The sequence below is a fragment of the Callionymus lyra genome, chromosome 11 (assembly GCF_982586985.1).
Source record: "Callionymus lyra chromosome 11, fCalLyr1.hap1.1, whole genome shotgun sequence".
In the NCBI taxonomy this organism is placed as follows: domain Eukaryota; kingdom Metazoa; phylum Chordata; class Actinopteri; order Syngnathiformes; family Callionymidae; genus Callionymus; species Callionymus lyra.
In genome coordinates this window covers 10,714,070-10,730,093 of record NC_141828.1, presented here as the reverse complement: position 1 = coordinate 10,730,093, position 16,024 = coordinate 10,714,070, and the positions used below count along the sequence as shown (strand labels likewise).

The window sequence follows — 16,024 nt, the reverse complement described above, 5'->3', positions numbered from 1 at the left end:
TTGTAAGGGGGACCAAATTTGTACCTACACCGGGACGTGGCAACTTTTGCTACGTTTAGTGAGTTCTCATGGGAAATGTGGTCTCCTGTCGGGCTAAACACTACCACTTTAGTCCACTGGCGTCGCTCGACTTAAATTGCATAGGGCTGCTTTAAGGCTAATTAAATACAATTAATTTAACATCTTCTATTTATTATAATTTTTTCTATTTATTATAATTTATTAATGTTTTTAAAGTGAAAAGATGAAGTCTTGCTGTGTCACTCAGGCTGCACTACAGTGTCTGCTCACAGGTGTGATCCCACTACTGATCAGCACGGGGGCTTTGACCTGCTCCGTTTCCGACCTGGGCCGGTGCACCCCTCCTTAGACCACCTGCTGGTTCTGAGCTCCCCCAGAAGCACCATATGGACACGGACCTTAGTGTGGACACCTGATCAACACAGTCCACTGCAGCTCAGATCTCCTGAACTCAAACCATCCTCCAGTCTCAGCCTCCCAGTCATGTACGTGAATAAACGCTGGTGTAGTCCGGGACACGTTACTGTGAAGAAAGTCTCGTGTTGTCAAGATATAGAACTGTTGGCTGTCAGCATGCGTCCATATTATCTACCGCTTGAGTTCAGTCACGTGATCACGCTGTGCGTTTACATTCCTCCGAGCGCTGCGGCTGCATCTGCCTGTGAGAAGATCCACACAATGACAGCTCGACTTCAGAATCAACGTCCTGACGCGTTTATCATCATCTCTGGAGACTTTAATCATGCCAACATGGACTCTACTTTGCCTACTTTCCATCAGGCTGTGGATTGTCCCACCAGGAATAACAGGACAATTGACCTTCTTTATTCCAACTTGAATGACGCCTACAGAGCCAAACCTCTCCCTCCTCTTGGAAGGTCCGATCATAACCTGGTCCACCTTCAGTCACAGTACACTCCTCTGGTGCAGAGACAGACTGTGACTACCAAGACAATCAGAAAGTGGACACCAGCTGTGGAGGACGCCATCAGAGACTGTTTTGAAACAACAGACTGGGATGTGCTGCTGAGGTCTCATGGTGAGGACATCGAGGGACAGACACACTGTTTAACGGATTATTTAAATTTCTGCTTGGACATTGTTGCCCCTACTAAGACTGTCTGCTGTTACCCTAATAATAAACCGTGGGTAACAAAGGAGGTCAAGGATGTCCTTAACAGGAAGAAAGTGGCATTCAGGAGCAGGGACAGGGACGCAATGAGATCAGCTCAGCAGGAGGTGAAGCGATGCTTGAGGGTGGCAAAGGACAGCCACAGGAGGAGGTTGGAGGAGAAGCTGAGCCGAGAAGAAATAAGAAAGGTCTGGGATGGTGTTAAAACCATCACTGGACACAAGACCAAGGCCTCTCTGACTGCAGTGGACATGGTGGAGGAGGCAAATGGACTGAACAACTTTTTCAACAGGTTTGAGCAGGTCACCTCACCCTCACTGCTGCCCGCCTCAGGACCTGCCCCACCTTCTTGTGCCCCCCCCAGCTCCACACAACCACTTCCCAGCTTCACCTCACTCCAGGTACACGATGTACTTCGGAGGATTCGTCCAGGGAAGGCTGCTGGTCCTGATAAGGTGTCTGCTCGACTGCTAAAGACCTGCGCTGCTGAACTAGATGAAAAGATCCGACGGAGCGAGCTGAACGATTACAGACCGGTGGCACTGACTTCGCAGCTGATGAAGACACTGGAGCGGCTGGTCCTCAAACATCTCAGGCCACAAGTCCAGCAAGCGCAAGACCCCCTGCAGTTTGCCTACCAGCCAGCAGTTGGTGTGGAAGATGCCAAGATGGACTTTTCTAGTGCCTTCAACACTATCCAACCCACTTTGCTCCAGGACAAACTGACTAAGATGCATGTGGACCCTGGTCTGGTCTCAAAGACCAAGGAGCTGGTCTTGGACTTCGGGAGGTCCAGGACAAAGCCACGTCCAGTGTCCATCAGAGGCGACGAGGTGGAGATAGTTGACAACTATAAGTACCTCGGTGTGTGGATGGACAGTAAACTGGACTGGTCCTGCCACACAGACCATGTATATAAGAAGGTTCAGATTAGACTGTACTTTCTGAGGAGGCTTCGATCATTTAACATCTGCAAGAAGCTCCTCTGCATGTTCTACCAGTCTGTGGTGGCCAGTGTCATGTTCTATGCTGTGGTGTGTTGGGGTGGAAATGTGTCCAAGAGGAGTGTCAACAGGTTGGACAGGTTGATCAGGAGGGCTGGCTCTGTGGTTGGCATGGAGCTGGACTCACTGGTGACAGTTGCTGAGAGGAGATCACTGAACAAACTACTGTCCATCATGGATGATGACAGTCATCCTCTGAACACTGTCATCAGTGAGCAGAGAAGCAGAATGAGTGCACGAATGCTCCTACCCAGGTGCAACACTAATAGACTCAGGGACTCATTCATTCCTCGGGCTATTAAATTGTACAATTCTGAGTTCGGGGGCAGGAGTGGAGTGAGAGTATCTGGATGTTCTGTTCCATGTTAGTCTTTGAATCCTTTGTCTTTGTTGTTTTTCTTTGACCTATTTTCTTTGTCTTTATCTTTAGACTAAGATTGTGTCATCTTGTTCTTTTTCTCTTTATGTTCTTCTTCTTATTTTATTTTTATTTATTATTTTGTATTGTTTATGGAAAATTGCTGTCTGTTGGAAAAAACAATTTTTAATAAAGTTTTACCTTACCTTACCTTACCTTACCTGGATTACAGGTGTGCGCCACCACACCCGGCTGATGGACTCACTGATCTGATGGTGTTTAGAGTTGAGGGGCGATGATATATTTAGTATTTATTAACATTTAAAAGTCCAGAGAGTCGAAGTATGTACATTTTAAGGGTAAGAATTTTGAAATTTATAAGTAAATATTTATGACTCTTGATCCACAAGGTCACGTTTCAAACCATTGACTCAACATTATATTTTGACATTATTATAGACATTTTTGTTTTGCTGCTGTAGTATCACACGTGTGCTCTTAGTTCTTCTTTATTTAGTTAAAGCATTTACTCTGGTAACACAACTTATCTACCTGACTTTACTTTAACTCTCGGAACATTTACATTCAAATATAAGAAGATCTGGATAAAGCAGATGATAGACAGACAGACTAAGATAGTTAAATAAAACTGAATTGATCCCTAAGTAGAAACAAAAGTAAAATTTGGAATTTATTGTACGTGTCTGAAAGTGAACTCAAGAACTGATCGATTACAAAAAATGCACCTTTTTTCAAATTAATGCTGTCCTCAGGACACAAATATAAAGCGACGCCATGAACCCTGAGTTACAAACACCATCAGATCAGTGAGTCCATCAGCCGGGTGTGGTGGCGCACACCTGTAATCCAGGTGACTGGGAGGCTGAGACTCGAGGATGGTTTGAGTTCAGGAGATCTGAGCTGCAGTGGACTGTGTTGATCAGGTGTCCACACTAAGGTCTGTGTCCATATGGTGCTTCTGGGGGAGCTCAGAACCAGCAGGTGGTCTAAGGAGGGGTGCACCGGCCCAGGTCGGAAACGGAGCAGGTCAAAGCCCCCGTGCTGATCAGTAGTGGGATCACACCTGTGAGCAGACACTGTAGTGCAGCCTGAGTGACACAGCAAGACTTCATCTTTTCACTCTCTCTGCTGACTTTAATATCACAAACTCATGTTTGTTTCTTCACTGATCAACTTTCATTTATTAATCTTTCATTATAATCCCAACAAACACATTAAGGTAAGGTAAGGTAAACATTATTGTCATCTCTGTAACACTGACCCCACCTGGACAGGTAAGGTATTACAATTCCTCACACCTGCAACAGATTATTAAAGACGTTTCTATTTGTTCAGGCTTTTCCTTGATTTTCTGGAACTCCTGTGTTGTTGTCAGTATTATCTTGATCTTTAAAGTATATACTTTTTTGAGTATTGTTTTGATTGTTTAAGCGCTTTGTGACCCTGGTCTGGAAAAGCGCTATATAAATAAATATTACTTACTTACTTACTTACTTTTCTTTTTTTTTTTCAAAGAAGGGAATCTAATGACAAAAACATGAGTTGATTAAAAATATATAAATAAAAAGTTAAAAGACATTCGAAACAATTAATAATAAATAAAAACATTTTGATGATATACATTTATTTCACTTTAACAGAATATTATTGTTCTTAATATAGTTAAAAATGTTGTTCAATTGTCAATTGTTTTCATATCAATTGCTTAAGTCTGGATGTTATGAAAGTGAAAAAGAAAAGTATTTTACTGCATCCATAAAGTGTAACATCACAAGATTACACAACATTTACTAATATTTGATTTGAGTTTTTTACTAAGTGGATTAAAATAACATTCTAAGAGTGACGTCACATTCAAAGAACGCTGACATAGACACAGTCACTCGTGATCCACTTTAGTTTATGACTATTATATATAAGGTTTCTTTTAAAATTAATAGTTAATAAAGCTATTCAACACTGAACTCGACTGAGGTCATATTTATTAAAGTAAACATTCATCATTAATGGTTTAAACGTTTTTTAAATGTTTTATTAACATATTTAAAATCAATTTGTGTTTAAGTTGTTAATGTCAAATAAATGAATGTGTTCATTAATTGGTTTCAGGTGTGAGGAATTTTAATACTGTACCTGTCCAGGTGGGGTCAGTGTTACAGCGATGACAATAAAGATAAAGAACATAGATCAAAGAAAAATAACAAAGACAAAGGATACAAAGATTAACATAGAATAGAGCATCATACTTTCGCTCCACTACTGCCCCCGATCTCAGAATTGTACAATTTAATAGCCCGAGGAATGAATGAGTCCTTAAGACTATTTGTTTTGCATCTTTGAAGGTGCATTCGTGTTCCATTTGCTTCTCTGCTCGCTGATGACAGTGTTGAGAGGATGACTGTCATCATCCAAGATTTATGACAGTAGTTTGTCCAGAGATCTGCTCTCAGCAACTGTCACCAGTGAGTCCAGCTTCATTCCAACCACAGAGCCAGCCTTCCTGATCAACCTGTCCAACCTGTTGACACTCCTCTTGGACACATTTTTAACTTGACTAAGAACAATAATAGTCTGCTCAAGTGAAATAAATTCAAATCATTAAAACCTTTTTACTTATTATTAATTTTTTGAATGTCTTTTACCCTTAATTACATATTATATTTAAAATCAACTTGTGTTTTAGTCGTTAGATACTGTACTTGAATACATGTTTTTTATTAATTCCTGTTTCTAGGTGTGAAGAATTGTAATACCGTACCTGTCCAGGTGGTGTCAGTGTTACAGATGACAATAATGGGTTTGTTGGGATTATAATGTAGGATTAATAAATTAATGTTGATTAGTGAATAAACAAAGATGAGTTTGTGATATTAAAGTCAGCAGAGAGAGTGAAAAGATGAAGTCTTGCTGTGTCACTCAGGCTGCACTACAGTGTCTGCTCACAGGTGTGATCCCACTACTGATCAGCACGGGGGCTTTGACCTGCTCCGTTTCCGACCTGGGCCGGTGCACCCCACCTTAGACCACCTGCTGGTTCTGAGCTCCCCCAGAAGCACCATATGGACACGGACCTTAGTGTGGACACCTGATCAACACAGTCCACTGCAGCTCAGATCTCCTGAACTCAAACCATCCTCCAGTCTCAGCCTCCCAGTCACCTGTGCGCCACCACACCCGGCTTTTGTCCAAGAGGAGTGTCAACAGGTTGGACAGGTTGATCAGGAAGAATCTTTAGATTGTATCATCTTGTTCTTCCTCTTTATTTCTCTTTATTCTTGTTCTTATTTTATTTTTATTTATTTTTATGAATAATTGCTGTATTGCTTTGGCTAATTGGAAAAAAAAAAAATCCCAAAGGAGACCTCCTGAGGGATCAATAAAGTCCTAACCTAACCTAAAATTGTTCAACCTCATATGATTACTTCTCCTAACTTTCTCAAAAATGTTTCAATATATTATACATTTTTACACTGGACAACATTGACAAGACACACAAGTCACGTGTTTTTAATTCGTGAAAATCATATTGTAAATACATTTCTGCACACTACTACAATATTAGTCATAGCTACTAAAATAATACATTTGATATATGTTTACATGTTTACAGGTCAAAGGAGAATATAAACTTTGTATTCAATTATTTTTTAATTTAAATTTCCAGTACAAGTGAAAGTGAAAGTAAATCGAGTAGGAACATATAAGTGGACTCTGCTCTGTTGCAGTGCATTTCAACATTCATCTCCTGAAAGGCTGAGCAAGTACTGAGTCGAGGTAAATTGCTTTAATCTCTTCTATCCACACTAACCCAATATGATACTGAAACAGTGGAAAACACAATTCTAAATGATGAGCCACTTCAAAATATTTACTTATAGTTAGAATTGGTAATATTTTGCAGAATGACACATTTACAGGAAATTAAGATTTTTTTTTGTTGTTGTTTAATTGACTTAAGTTGGATTGTGGTGTTTTACAGTTTTCTATGAGGGTTTAATAAGGTAAAACTTCATTGGTTACTTAGTGGTGACATTTGAACAGCAGCACAGATCACATACTTTCTTTTCCGAATTATACATAAGAAAAAGAGTTTGTATTCCAAAATAAATGTGCCGGACAAAACCTGCAGGACGCGAGTACTATGCTATATGAGAACATTCATAAGAGATTATGATGCATTTATGGTGCTTTATAGAAGATGCCATGATGGTTAATAGTTATTTTTGCCAACTTGTAAAAAGGTTTGTGTGGTATTGTGAGTTATCGATGGAAAGAGCTTTAGTGGGAACACTTTCTAATGTTGGTACACATGAGATTTAATTCTGAATAAAGTGCCCTTTTTTATAACAATGCAGTGTATTGTGGGAATCAGTGATTTTTAACAGATCTACGAGGATATTTCTCATGAAGAGCATATTTTCTTCTGACCACACCCTAAATTAGCAAAGATTCTGACCCTGCGTTGAGCTGTTTATTTCATTTATCAACATTATTGTGGTTCTTTATGATTCCTTTATTTACATTTAAGTACATGGAGCTTGGATTACTACACTCAAATATTTAAATTCAATGCATAATGAGAGACAGTTTTTTCAACTCTGTTTTATTTTCAGAGTTCTGAGGAAGCTGAAATATGTGAACACATTTCCTGTTCAGGAAGCACAGTAAAAACAATGGTAAGTACTTCAAACTCACCCCTAAGACTCCCGTTTTGTACATTAAAAACATGTAGGTACTTAACTGATTCAGGGCTTCTTCCACCTAAAACGGTAAAACAGGAGTCCATTCCGGTTACTCTAACACGCCGTCACTTACGGTTCTTGTGGAGAGAAAGGGTAAATTCAGAGTGTCACGGGTCGTTTATTCGCCACTTTAAGTCAAACAAAATACAAGCTTTACGATCGCAACCGGACACACTTTCTCTCGGCGACTTTACAGGACAATAGTCCCGGAGAAAAGGTCTCGAACTGAAGAAACATTGCGATATTTAAGGCAAATTTCCGGGCCGAGAGGTCCTCCCCTTATCGCCATATTGGTTCCTTCAAGCATCCTGTGCCACGATCCCCTGTGGAGAGTACTTCCTAATTTGTTTCCTTTTCTAATCATTCAAATGTTCTTGGGTGGGGGTTTCTGTCTCCTAGTCCCCCCCTCACGGATGTGTCCCACTTCGTTCTTAGATCCACATCCCAAGGTGTGAAAAGTCAGACAAACAGATGTTTTAAATAACCGGTGTCATGTCTCTAATTCTGTTCCAAGTTTGTCTTGAGACAGTGACTCAGTCTGAGTGAAATGTTGATTGTGAATGTGTATTCAAACGTTTAAGCTCTTAGATGAAGCGAGTAATTTATACTTTATATTTTGATTATCTTTTAGCGTTAATTTAAGTATGGCGTATACGTATAGTGTATAATAATTTTGCATCGAACACACCAGAGTGACGTCAGAATGTTTAATTTAAGGCGTAGTCTCGTTTGGCGAGATTTCATCGTGATGAATGACCTACTGCGTTTTGAAGAGGACGACTTCATCATTTACAACATGTGAATAAGTAAGGAGAGTTGGGTTTTCACATAAGGTGCCCTTTCATTTTTTTGTTCTTTCAATAAAGTTTTTTTTTGAACATCCGTCAAAACATCGTCACTCCACGTTTGTGAATAGTGTAATGCGATCTAAACTGTGATCGATTGTTCCTGTCTGGTCTCTGACGGAGTTAGAGAGGCCAGTGTGTATGCTAGTGTGAATACTGTAATTCTACTAATCCTGTACTGACAGGCACATCAATGTTCACTCGATCCTTCAGATCCTACTTCAGCTGTTCTGAGATTTGGAATTACCTTAAGGAGGGCAAGTGAGGGCACACACCTGTTTGGTCAGTTTTCATTGTCTGAGTCATTCACTTGTTGCTTTATATCACGGACTACTCCCTAAAATAGTCATGGAAATTCGATTGTATTGTACCTCTTCAATCACTGGTTGTTATTGTAGCATCCGCGTCAACGTGATGTAAACGTGTTGAAATCACTTCATTCTGGTTCTTTGTTTCCTCCGAGCTGCCATCATCATTAGATGAGTTGTTCGTGTATATATATCAGTGGTGGGCCGTGCATTTCACACATAGGCTCACGTTTGAATGAATCCGCCTCTCAATAACTACTTTAAGGTTCTTTATACACCACAGGGATCTGACCGTGTACTGTTATAGGTTAATAAGACATTTAGATCATCATCAAATGAACACAACATCAGTGCATTATATCAAAATATCACTCCCACTTCAGTCTGTGTGGTTTCCATGGCCATGACACACATGCTCTGCATTACTCCCCCCCACACACACACACCAGCACCACTATTGATCTCATAAAGTGCAACATTATTTAGAAAAAACAGCATTTGCTCACGTAGTTCATGGAGGAAATAAATAAGTCATTTGAAGCTCGTGAAAGACTTGTCTTGGAGTTAGCATAACTTTCTTAACAACGTCCAGCTTTTATTGAAATATCGTTCTTGAAAATTGCTTTGCAAGTATATCCTGCGACCAGATCAAGATCTTCAGCCATTGTGTGTTGAAAAACAGTTAAATTAACTCAAATCATTGTTTCAGCTCCATGTGAATTGTCTCAGTGCTATCCAATCAGAGGCTGTTCCCCTGTTGTAAATGTGCTCCAGTTGCACTCCTTATGCTGAGCAGGCTCTTTAAAAGTTCAATGGAGTTTTTTTTTAACCAGTTCAATTGTGTTTTCTGGAGTTTAAGTTGTGTTGCACTTTGGATGTTGATTTGTATGTATGTGTAAAAGTTAGTGTTGATTTGTGTCCCTTTTGTGTCCCTTTCCTTCAATCAAAATCCCCCAAAACATCTTTTATGCATTTGTCAAGTGTAGAACTTAATAACTGATGTTATTTTATTTTTAGGCATGGATACATTGGTTGATGGGAAAGAAATCCAGTCCGATGTATATTCATCGTGATGAGGAAGAAATGCAGTCGGATCCGTCCTCAGATGGTGTTCATCATCAGGGAACTACTATCAGCGGCATGCAAGGTGAGCCAGAAGATGAATGATTCTAACCAAGGGAAGGCAAATACAATTGAAATGTCAAGACATGCATAAAGAATTTTAATAAAGTTCATTAACAAGTATTTTCCGTTTTTGTAGGGTCACAGCTGAGAAATTACTTGACTGATCTCGGTCTTCACTACGAGGACAAACTGTCCTTGAGAACGGTTCTTCAGATCAACAAAAAGAATGTCAGTGATCAACACCCCACATGTGTTTCAGACCTGCCTTGTTATTTGCTGAGAAAACTAATGAGTGTCAATGTGACGGCTCGAAATGTGAACTTTACAAACTCCCCCAGTGACGCCGCACAAGATTCGACCACCTTGGACTTGAATCAACTTCTAGATGGTCTACATTTAGACAGTAAAAAAAACCCATTAGATATCATCACTGCACTTTTGCTGTGTTCAGATAGTTTTGTGCAGCAGGAAATTCTCCTTAAAATGTCCATGTGTCAGTTCGCTGTGCCCCTTCTGCTTCCTAGTATTGACTCCAAGCAGAGCACTCTGCTATTGTGGGCTATGAGGGATATTGTCCATAAATATAGGCCCCAGTCCCTCTCTGCATCAAAGGGCTTTGTTGAAGAACAAACTGTTCTTGCTAAACTGCCTCTTGTATCTTTTGTTAGACTAGGCAAATGCTTGTTATCCAAGTCGGAGATTCTCAACAAGGTACTATGTAATTCCCAGCAATATCATGAGATTTTTGTTCATCACAACATGGAGTGTGGAAACATTCCAAGAAAGATTTCAAGCGGAATGGTGGAAATGACTTGGTATCTGCCTTGTGGAAACAAAAACATGGACCATTTCAATGTACCTGTGTCGGTGACTAACCTGCGAGGAGATGTCGAGTCATTTGATGCACAATACTCGTTTTTGTGTCACATATCAACAGCCATTTTTGTGTTCTGCGATGATCTAGCCTTGGGATCGCAGGTGTTAACAAAACAGCATCACAGGGCACAGATGTTCTTGGTTAGCAACAGTCAAAGTGGATGCTTTAAGGTTAAGCATTTGGAACAGGTCGCCTCCAAGTTGGAATTGAATAGTAAGAATATTGTTCTCAAGAAGCCGCAAAATAATGAAGCTGACTTTCTCAGGTGTCTGAGGGACGCGATCAATTATGCAGTGGATGCCTCAGATATCACGATGAGCATCGAGGGGATGACTGATGTTGCTCATGAATTGGGGATTTTGGTGGATGAGGACTTGCCGGCATGTCAAGGGGCAAAGAAAAGGGCTGATGCCATCACAAAAGAAATAGTGGACCCCCTCATATACAAAGAAGTCAATCTACCAAGGCAGGGAGAAATCTGGAAGAAGCTGACTGATCTTGAAAAAGAGCAATTCCGTTTGCGAAAAGCTGGAAATCAAAGTATAGAAATGTACAAAAGCCAATTAGAAACCAAGAAGAAACACTTTCGTAGACTACAGCAGTCTTGTGAAATTTCCTCTTCTATGCAAAGATTTATAGAAGCAATATCAACTCCAGGAATGGAGAGGGAATTTTTCCTCAAATGGATGAAAATAAATCTTGATAACTTGTCCAGGGAAAAGCTGTCAAAACTCCGTGAGCAATACAGGGATAAATGTGACAGTTCCAAAGACAGAGAGGAAATTCAGAAAATAGACAAACAGCTTTCCAGTAGCTCTCTGGGGATGGAACATTTCTTCCGGGAGATGGGCCAGATCTATGAGGCTTCACTAGCAACCAATGCAACAAACCGATGCTGTCAAGACTTACAGCATCTTCCAAAACTGTGCGCAGAACTGATGCTAAAGGGTTTGCCACTCGAGCTTGTTGATGGGGATGTGTCTAACACCCCCCTCATGTGGACACGGGACGTCCTTCTCGAGCTCAATGCCTTGGTAGCTCCTGAAGCCAGGATCAAGGTTATCACAGTTCTTGGAGTCCAGAGTACAGGAAAGTCCACTCTCCTAAACACCATGTTTGGAGTGCAATTTGCTGTCAGCAGCGGTCGTTGTACACGCGGTGCCTTCATGTTACTCATAAAAGTTGGTGAAGACGTCAAACAAATGCTCAACTGTGACTATGTGGTTATCATTGACACAGAAGGACTGAAGTCACCACAACTGGCCCAACTTGAAGAGAGCTATGCCCATGATAATGAGCTTGCCACACTTGTTGTCGGCTTAAGCGACATCACCATTATTAACATATCTATGGAACACATGCAAGAAATGGAGGACGTCCTACAGATTGTGGTGCACGCCTTTCTTAGGATGAAGGAAGTGGGTAAAAAGCCCAAATGTCTGTTCGTCCACCAGAATGTGTCGGATGTTTCTGCTCCTGAGACCAACATGAGGGACAGGAAGGTGCTGCTGCAGAAATTGAACAGAATGACCCAGGAAGCAGCCAAAATGGAGAAAAGGGAGGAGAACAAGCTCTTTACTGATGTGATGGAGTACAACCCAGACACTGGGAACTGGTATATCCCTGGGCTCTGGAATGGAACCCCGCCAATGGCCCCAGTCAACTTGGGCTACAGTGAAGCTGTTAATGATCTAAAAAACCAAACCATACATAAACTTAGCGACTGTAACTCCTCTGAGAACAACATTAAGGCCTTTACTGAATGGTTGACTAGCCTTTGGAGTGCAGTGAAGCATGAAAACTTCATCTTCAGTTTCAGAAACAGTTTGGTAGCAGATGCATACATCAAACTGTGCACCGAGTTCAACAAATGGGAGTGGGAATTCAAAAAAGCTATGTACACCATGACTTCCAACATTGAAACCAAAATCTCAAATCTTTCCGGGGGCTTTAATACGGCCTACATGACAACTCTCCTGGATTCTCTGAAAAGAGAAGTTGAAAAGGAACTGTCTCAAGGGGAGCGTAAGCTTCAGGACAATCTAGCAAAGTACTTTGATGATGCAGATGGTTCTGCTCAACTTATTGAAAGATACAGAGAGCAGTTTGCAAACAGTGCAAAGAGTCTGAGAATGGAAATCTCAAATTCCGTTAAGATCCAGCTGGAAAGGGCCTCCGAAACAAAACGAGGGATGATTAAACTTAACAGACTCAAAAAGACACACACAGATGAGTTGGAAGGTCGAGTGTGTGACCTGATTGATAAATGTCGAAAGACAAAGACCAAGATGACTGATGACCAACTTAACCATGAGTTTGAAAAAATGTGGAACGAAACTGTGAACAAACTGTCCTTCACTGAGCAGAAAGCACTTGATGTCTTTGCAAGTATTGACAAAAACCTCAGGGAAAATGTCAATCACAAGGGAGCAAAGGCATCTCAGTTATTACATGAGAAGAATCTTCGTGACTGTGGATTAGAACCTTTCACATTCAACCCTGACAAATTTACTTACATTACAGACAAGGTTCGAAAATTGTTCAACAAAAAGTCCCACATCAAAGAAGTACAGGACATGGCTGACAGCATTATAGCTGAATGCACAAAGTGTGTACAGGATAAAATAGACAAGAAGTGTAACTACCATGAGACACACGTCCAAGAAATCTTGCATATTATTGATAATCAGCTGAAAGCCAAACAACAAAGTTTGAAGACAGACATTCATTTTGAGATTTTTCTAAAACAACACATTTGCGGAAATTTGGCCAGGGATTTCCAAGAAATGCACGTCAATTATATTGAGCTGAACGACCCGTACAGGTGCCTGGCTCAGAACAAAGAGAAATTCTTATCCGATTTCAAAGATGTGTTTCATGAGCGGGACCAGTGCCAGAGCAAGGCAGATGAATTCACCAGCAAATGTCTAAAGCCAGCAATCACAGACTTCGTCCACCGTTCTCTGGGCCTCAACATTGTTGATAAAATGCTGACTCAGGAGGAGTTCAGCACACGGATGTCCTTCCAATACTCTCTTTTAAAGGATCTATTGTCCAAGATGGACTTTCAAGAGTATCTGGGGTATATTCGTTCCTATGAAGAGTATGCTAAGCGTTGCATACATGAAAAAATGGTCTCTTACTTCTCAGTCTCTAATGAAATGCTTGACTTTGAGGATCGACACATCCGTTCTAGCATCAGCAGCATCAACAAGGCAATAGAGCAAGGCAAAACGGAGACAGGGGACGATTTAAGGGGCTATATTGAATATATTTACAAAGCTCTTGGTGACAAACTGGTCATCCCCCAGACTGCTCGTGGAGATTTTATGATTTTTAACAAAGCTGACCCGAAACAGTTTGCTTTTTTTCTCACAAAGAGTCTCAAGGACATGAGCAAAACTCTCAAGAAAGAGTTTAAGAAGGAAACATTTGAAACAAAGCTCAAAAAGCTTACTTTGAATCCCGAGGACGAGCTCTTCTCAAAAGTCATTGGATGCGGTAAACAATGCCCGTTTTGCAGATCTCCATGTGAGGCCGGAAGCCGCGCCCATGACGAGCACTGGGCATCCTTGCATCGCCCCGAAGGTCTGGGGGCATATCGTTTTGTGGACAGTGAGAAACTGGTGACCGACATTTGTTCATCTTCAGTGATCAGTGATACAACCTTCAGCTGCCCGGATACAAACGATCAACCCCATCCCTACAAAACATACAGGGAGATCTATCCAGACTGGAAAATTTCTCCGGATGTCAGCCTTATACCATCAGACTACTGGAAATATGTTATGATGATGTTCAACGAAAGCTTTGCAGAAAAACATGAATGCAAACCTGCTGAAATTCCTGAAACTTGGAAAGGTATCACACCAAAACAGGCAGAAGATAGTCTCAAGCAGTCCTTTAACAGTCACTAACTACAGTCATAGTATTTGACTCTGGCGAAATCAAGATGGTGAGGTCGGCTGCCGCAGTGTTTGTCCATCCTTTCTTTTTAAGTTTTGTCAACATATTTTAATGAACTGTACATGGTAATTCAAAGAGTGTGAATTTGTTGTGTACTGCACTGTCAATGATTGTACTTATTTCGAAATGTAGCTATTTAGCAACTTTACTTAATCACTTTGGTTCAAATTATTTTGCTCATTTTATTTGTATTCATACTAAAAATAAACAAGTGCCATTAAACATTATTGCAATTCATGTTCTTACAAGCTGCTGTACAAATGCAATACATAATAGAATAGTAATATAAAGTTTACTAGTGCTTGCAAATTTGTTGAACTGCTTTTGTGACATTATAAAGAACGGCATGTGCAGAAAATATAACTGTTTTGTTTATTTGGTTTTGCAGATGTGTAAAATACTATTACACATCAGACTCTCATCCACCACATTCAAGTATATGTCAAAAGTCCTCCGTGTCAATCTTCAGTAAGTAAGTAAGTAAGTAATTTTTTATTTGTATAGCGCTTTTCCAGACCAGGGTCACAAAGAGCTTAAACAATCAAAACAATATTCAATAAAGTATATATTTTAAAGATCAAGATAAAACTGATAACACAACAGGAGTTCCAGAAAATCAAGGAAAAGCCTGAACAAATAAAAATGTCTTAAGATGTTTCTTGAAGGAGTCAGTAGATCATCAAACCCAGAGGAAGATTGTTCTAAAGCTTAGGAGCAACAGCCTGGAAGGATTCCTCTCCTCTGGTCCTGAACCGTGTGCATGGAACCATAAGTAGATTCTGATCCACAGACCTAAGGCTGGATCAGATCAGTAATGTAAGGAGGAGCCTGACCATGAATAGATCTGAAAGTAAGAAACAGAATTTTAAAGTTGATCCTTAAAGAGACTGTAAGCCAGTGAAGAGTTTTAAGGATCGGAGAAATGTGAGTAAGCATGAAGAAAATATTGGTTTGGATATTGACTGAATGAGTGATTTTTCGAAGCTGTTGGCTGAATTGCAGGATTTGGAAAGTGGAAGTGGAAGTTATGAGTCAGAGTTAAATTCTAACCGTCAGTGAGGACCCACAACAGCGACACACGGAATCGAACAGTCGATATAGACTCAATAACACGTTGTTTTTTTTCACTTAAAGGCTCCCGTCGCCTGCTGCAATGGCTGCGATTATTAAAGAAATGGTCAGCCAGAAGAAAAGGAGGTATCAGGAGGATGGCTTCGACCTGGACTTAACATATATCTACCCAAACATCATAGCTATGGTTTCTCTTACTGATGTCATTTTGAACAACCAGCCAGACGATACAAAGAAAAAACATGGCTTTTGTTCTTTGGAGTATGACGACCATAAAATGGCAGCTCAAGCTCACTGAAGTGAAGGTATGGGGAAATATAGTCACAGTAGAATGATCCAATTGAAGACTCTGACCTTAATTAATACTTATATACCAATACTTATACCAATCCATCAAAATGAATAAACTTTTTTTCAAATTATGTCCGTCCTCTGGATCCAGTGACATCATGGACCCTCAACTGGACCCGACTTAAACACAAGTTGATTTTAAATATGTAATTAAGGGTAAACGATATTCAAAAAATAATAATAAGTAAAAAGGTTTTAAAGAT

At 40.4% G+C, this 16,024-nt stretch overlaps 2 protein-coding genes and 3 non-coding genes across 7 annotated transcripts in view; 2 read left to right on the top strand and 3 right to left on the bottom strand.

Annotated features, from left to right (window-relative positions):
* Window positions 1-16,024, bottom strand: part of LOC148069219 (up-regulator of cell proliferation-like) — a 58,977-nt gene that overhangs the window by 31,810 nt on the left and 11,143 nt on the right. The gene's annotated exons all lie outside the window — the stretch shown is intronic.
* LOC148069225 (signal recognition particle RNA) lies at window positions 240-526 on the bottom strand. Its single transcript, XR_015713098.1, has one exon.
* LOC148069224 (signal recognition particle RNA) lies at window positions 3,355-3,653 on the top strand. The gene has a single exon (XR_015713086.1).
* Window positions 5,428-5,715, bottom strand: LOC148069223 (signal recognition particle RNA). The gene has a single exon (XR_015713097.1).
* Window positions 6,268-14,751, top strand: LOC148069222 (up-regulator of cell proliferation-like). Its single transcript, XM_087802919.1, has 4 exons — window positions 6,268-6,310; window positions 7,150-7,212; window positions 9,449-9,578; window positions 9,693-14,751. The coding sequence occupies exons 2-4, from the start codon at window positions 7,210-7,212 to the stop codon at window positions 14,348-14,350; spliced, it is 4,791 nt and encodes a 1,596-aa protein (XP_087659045.1). The 5' UTR covers window positions 6,268-6,310; window positions 7,150-7,209; the 3' UTR covers window positions 14,351-14,751.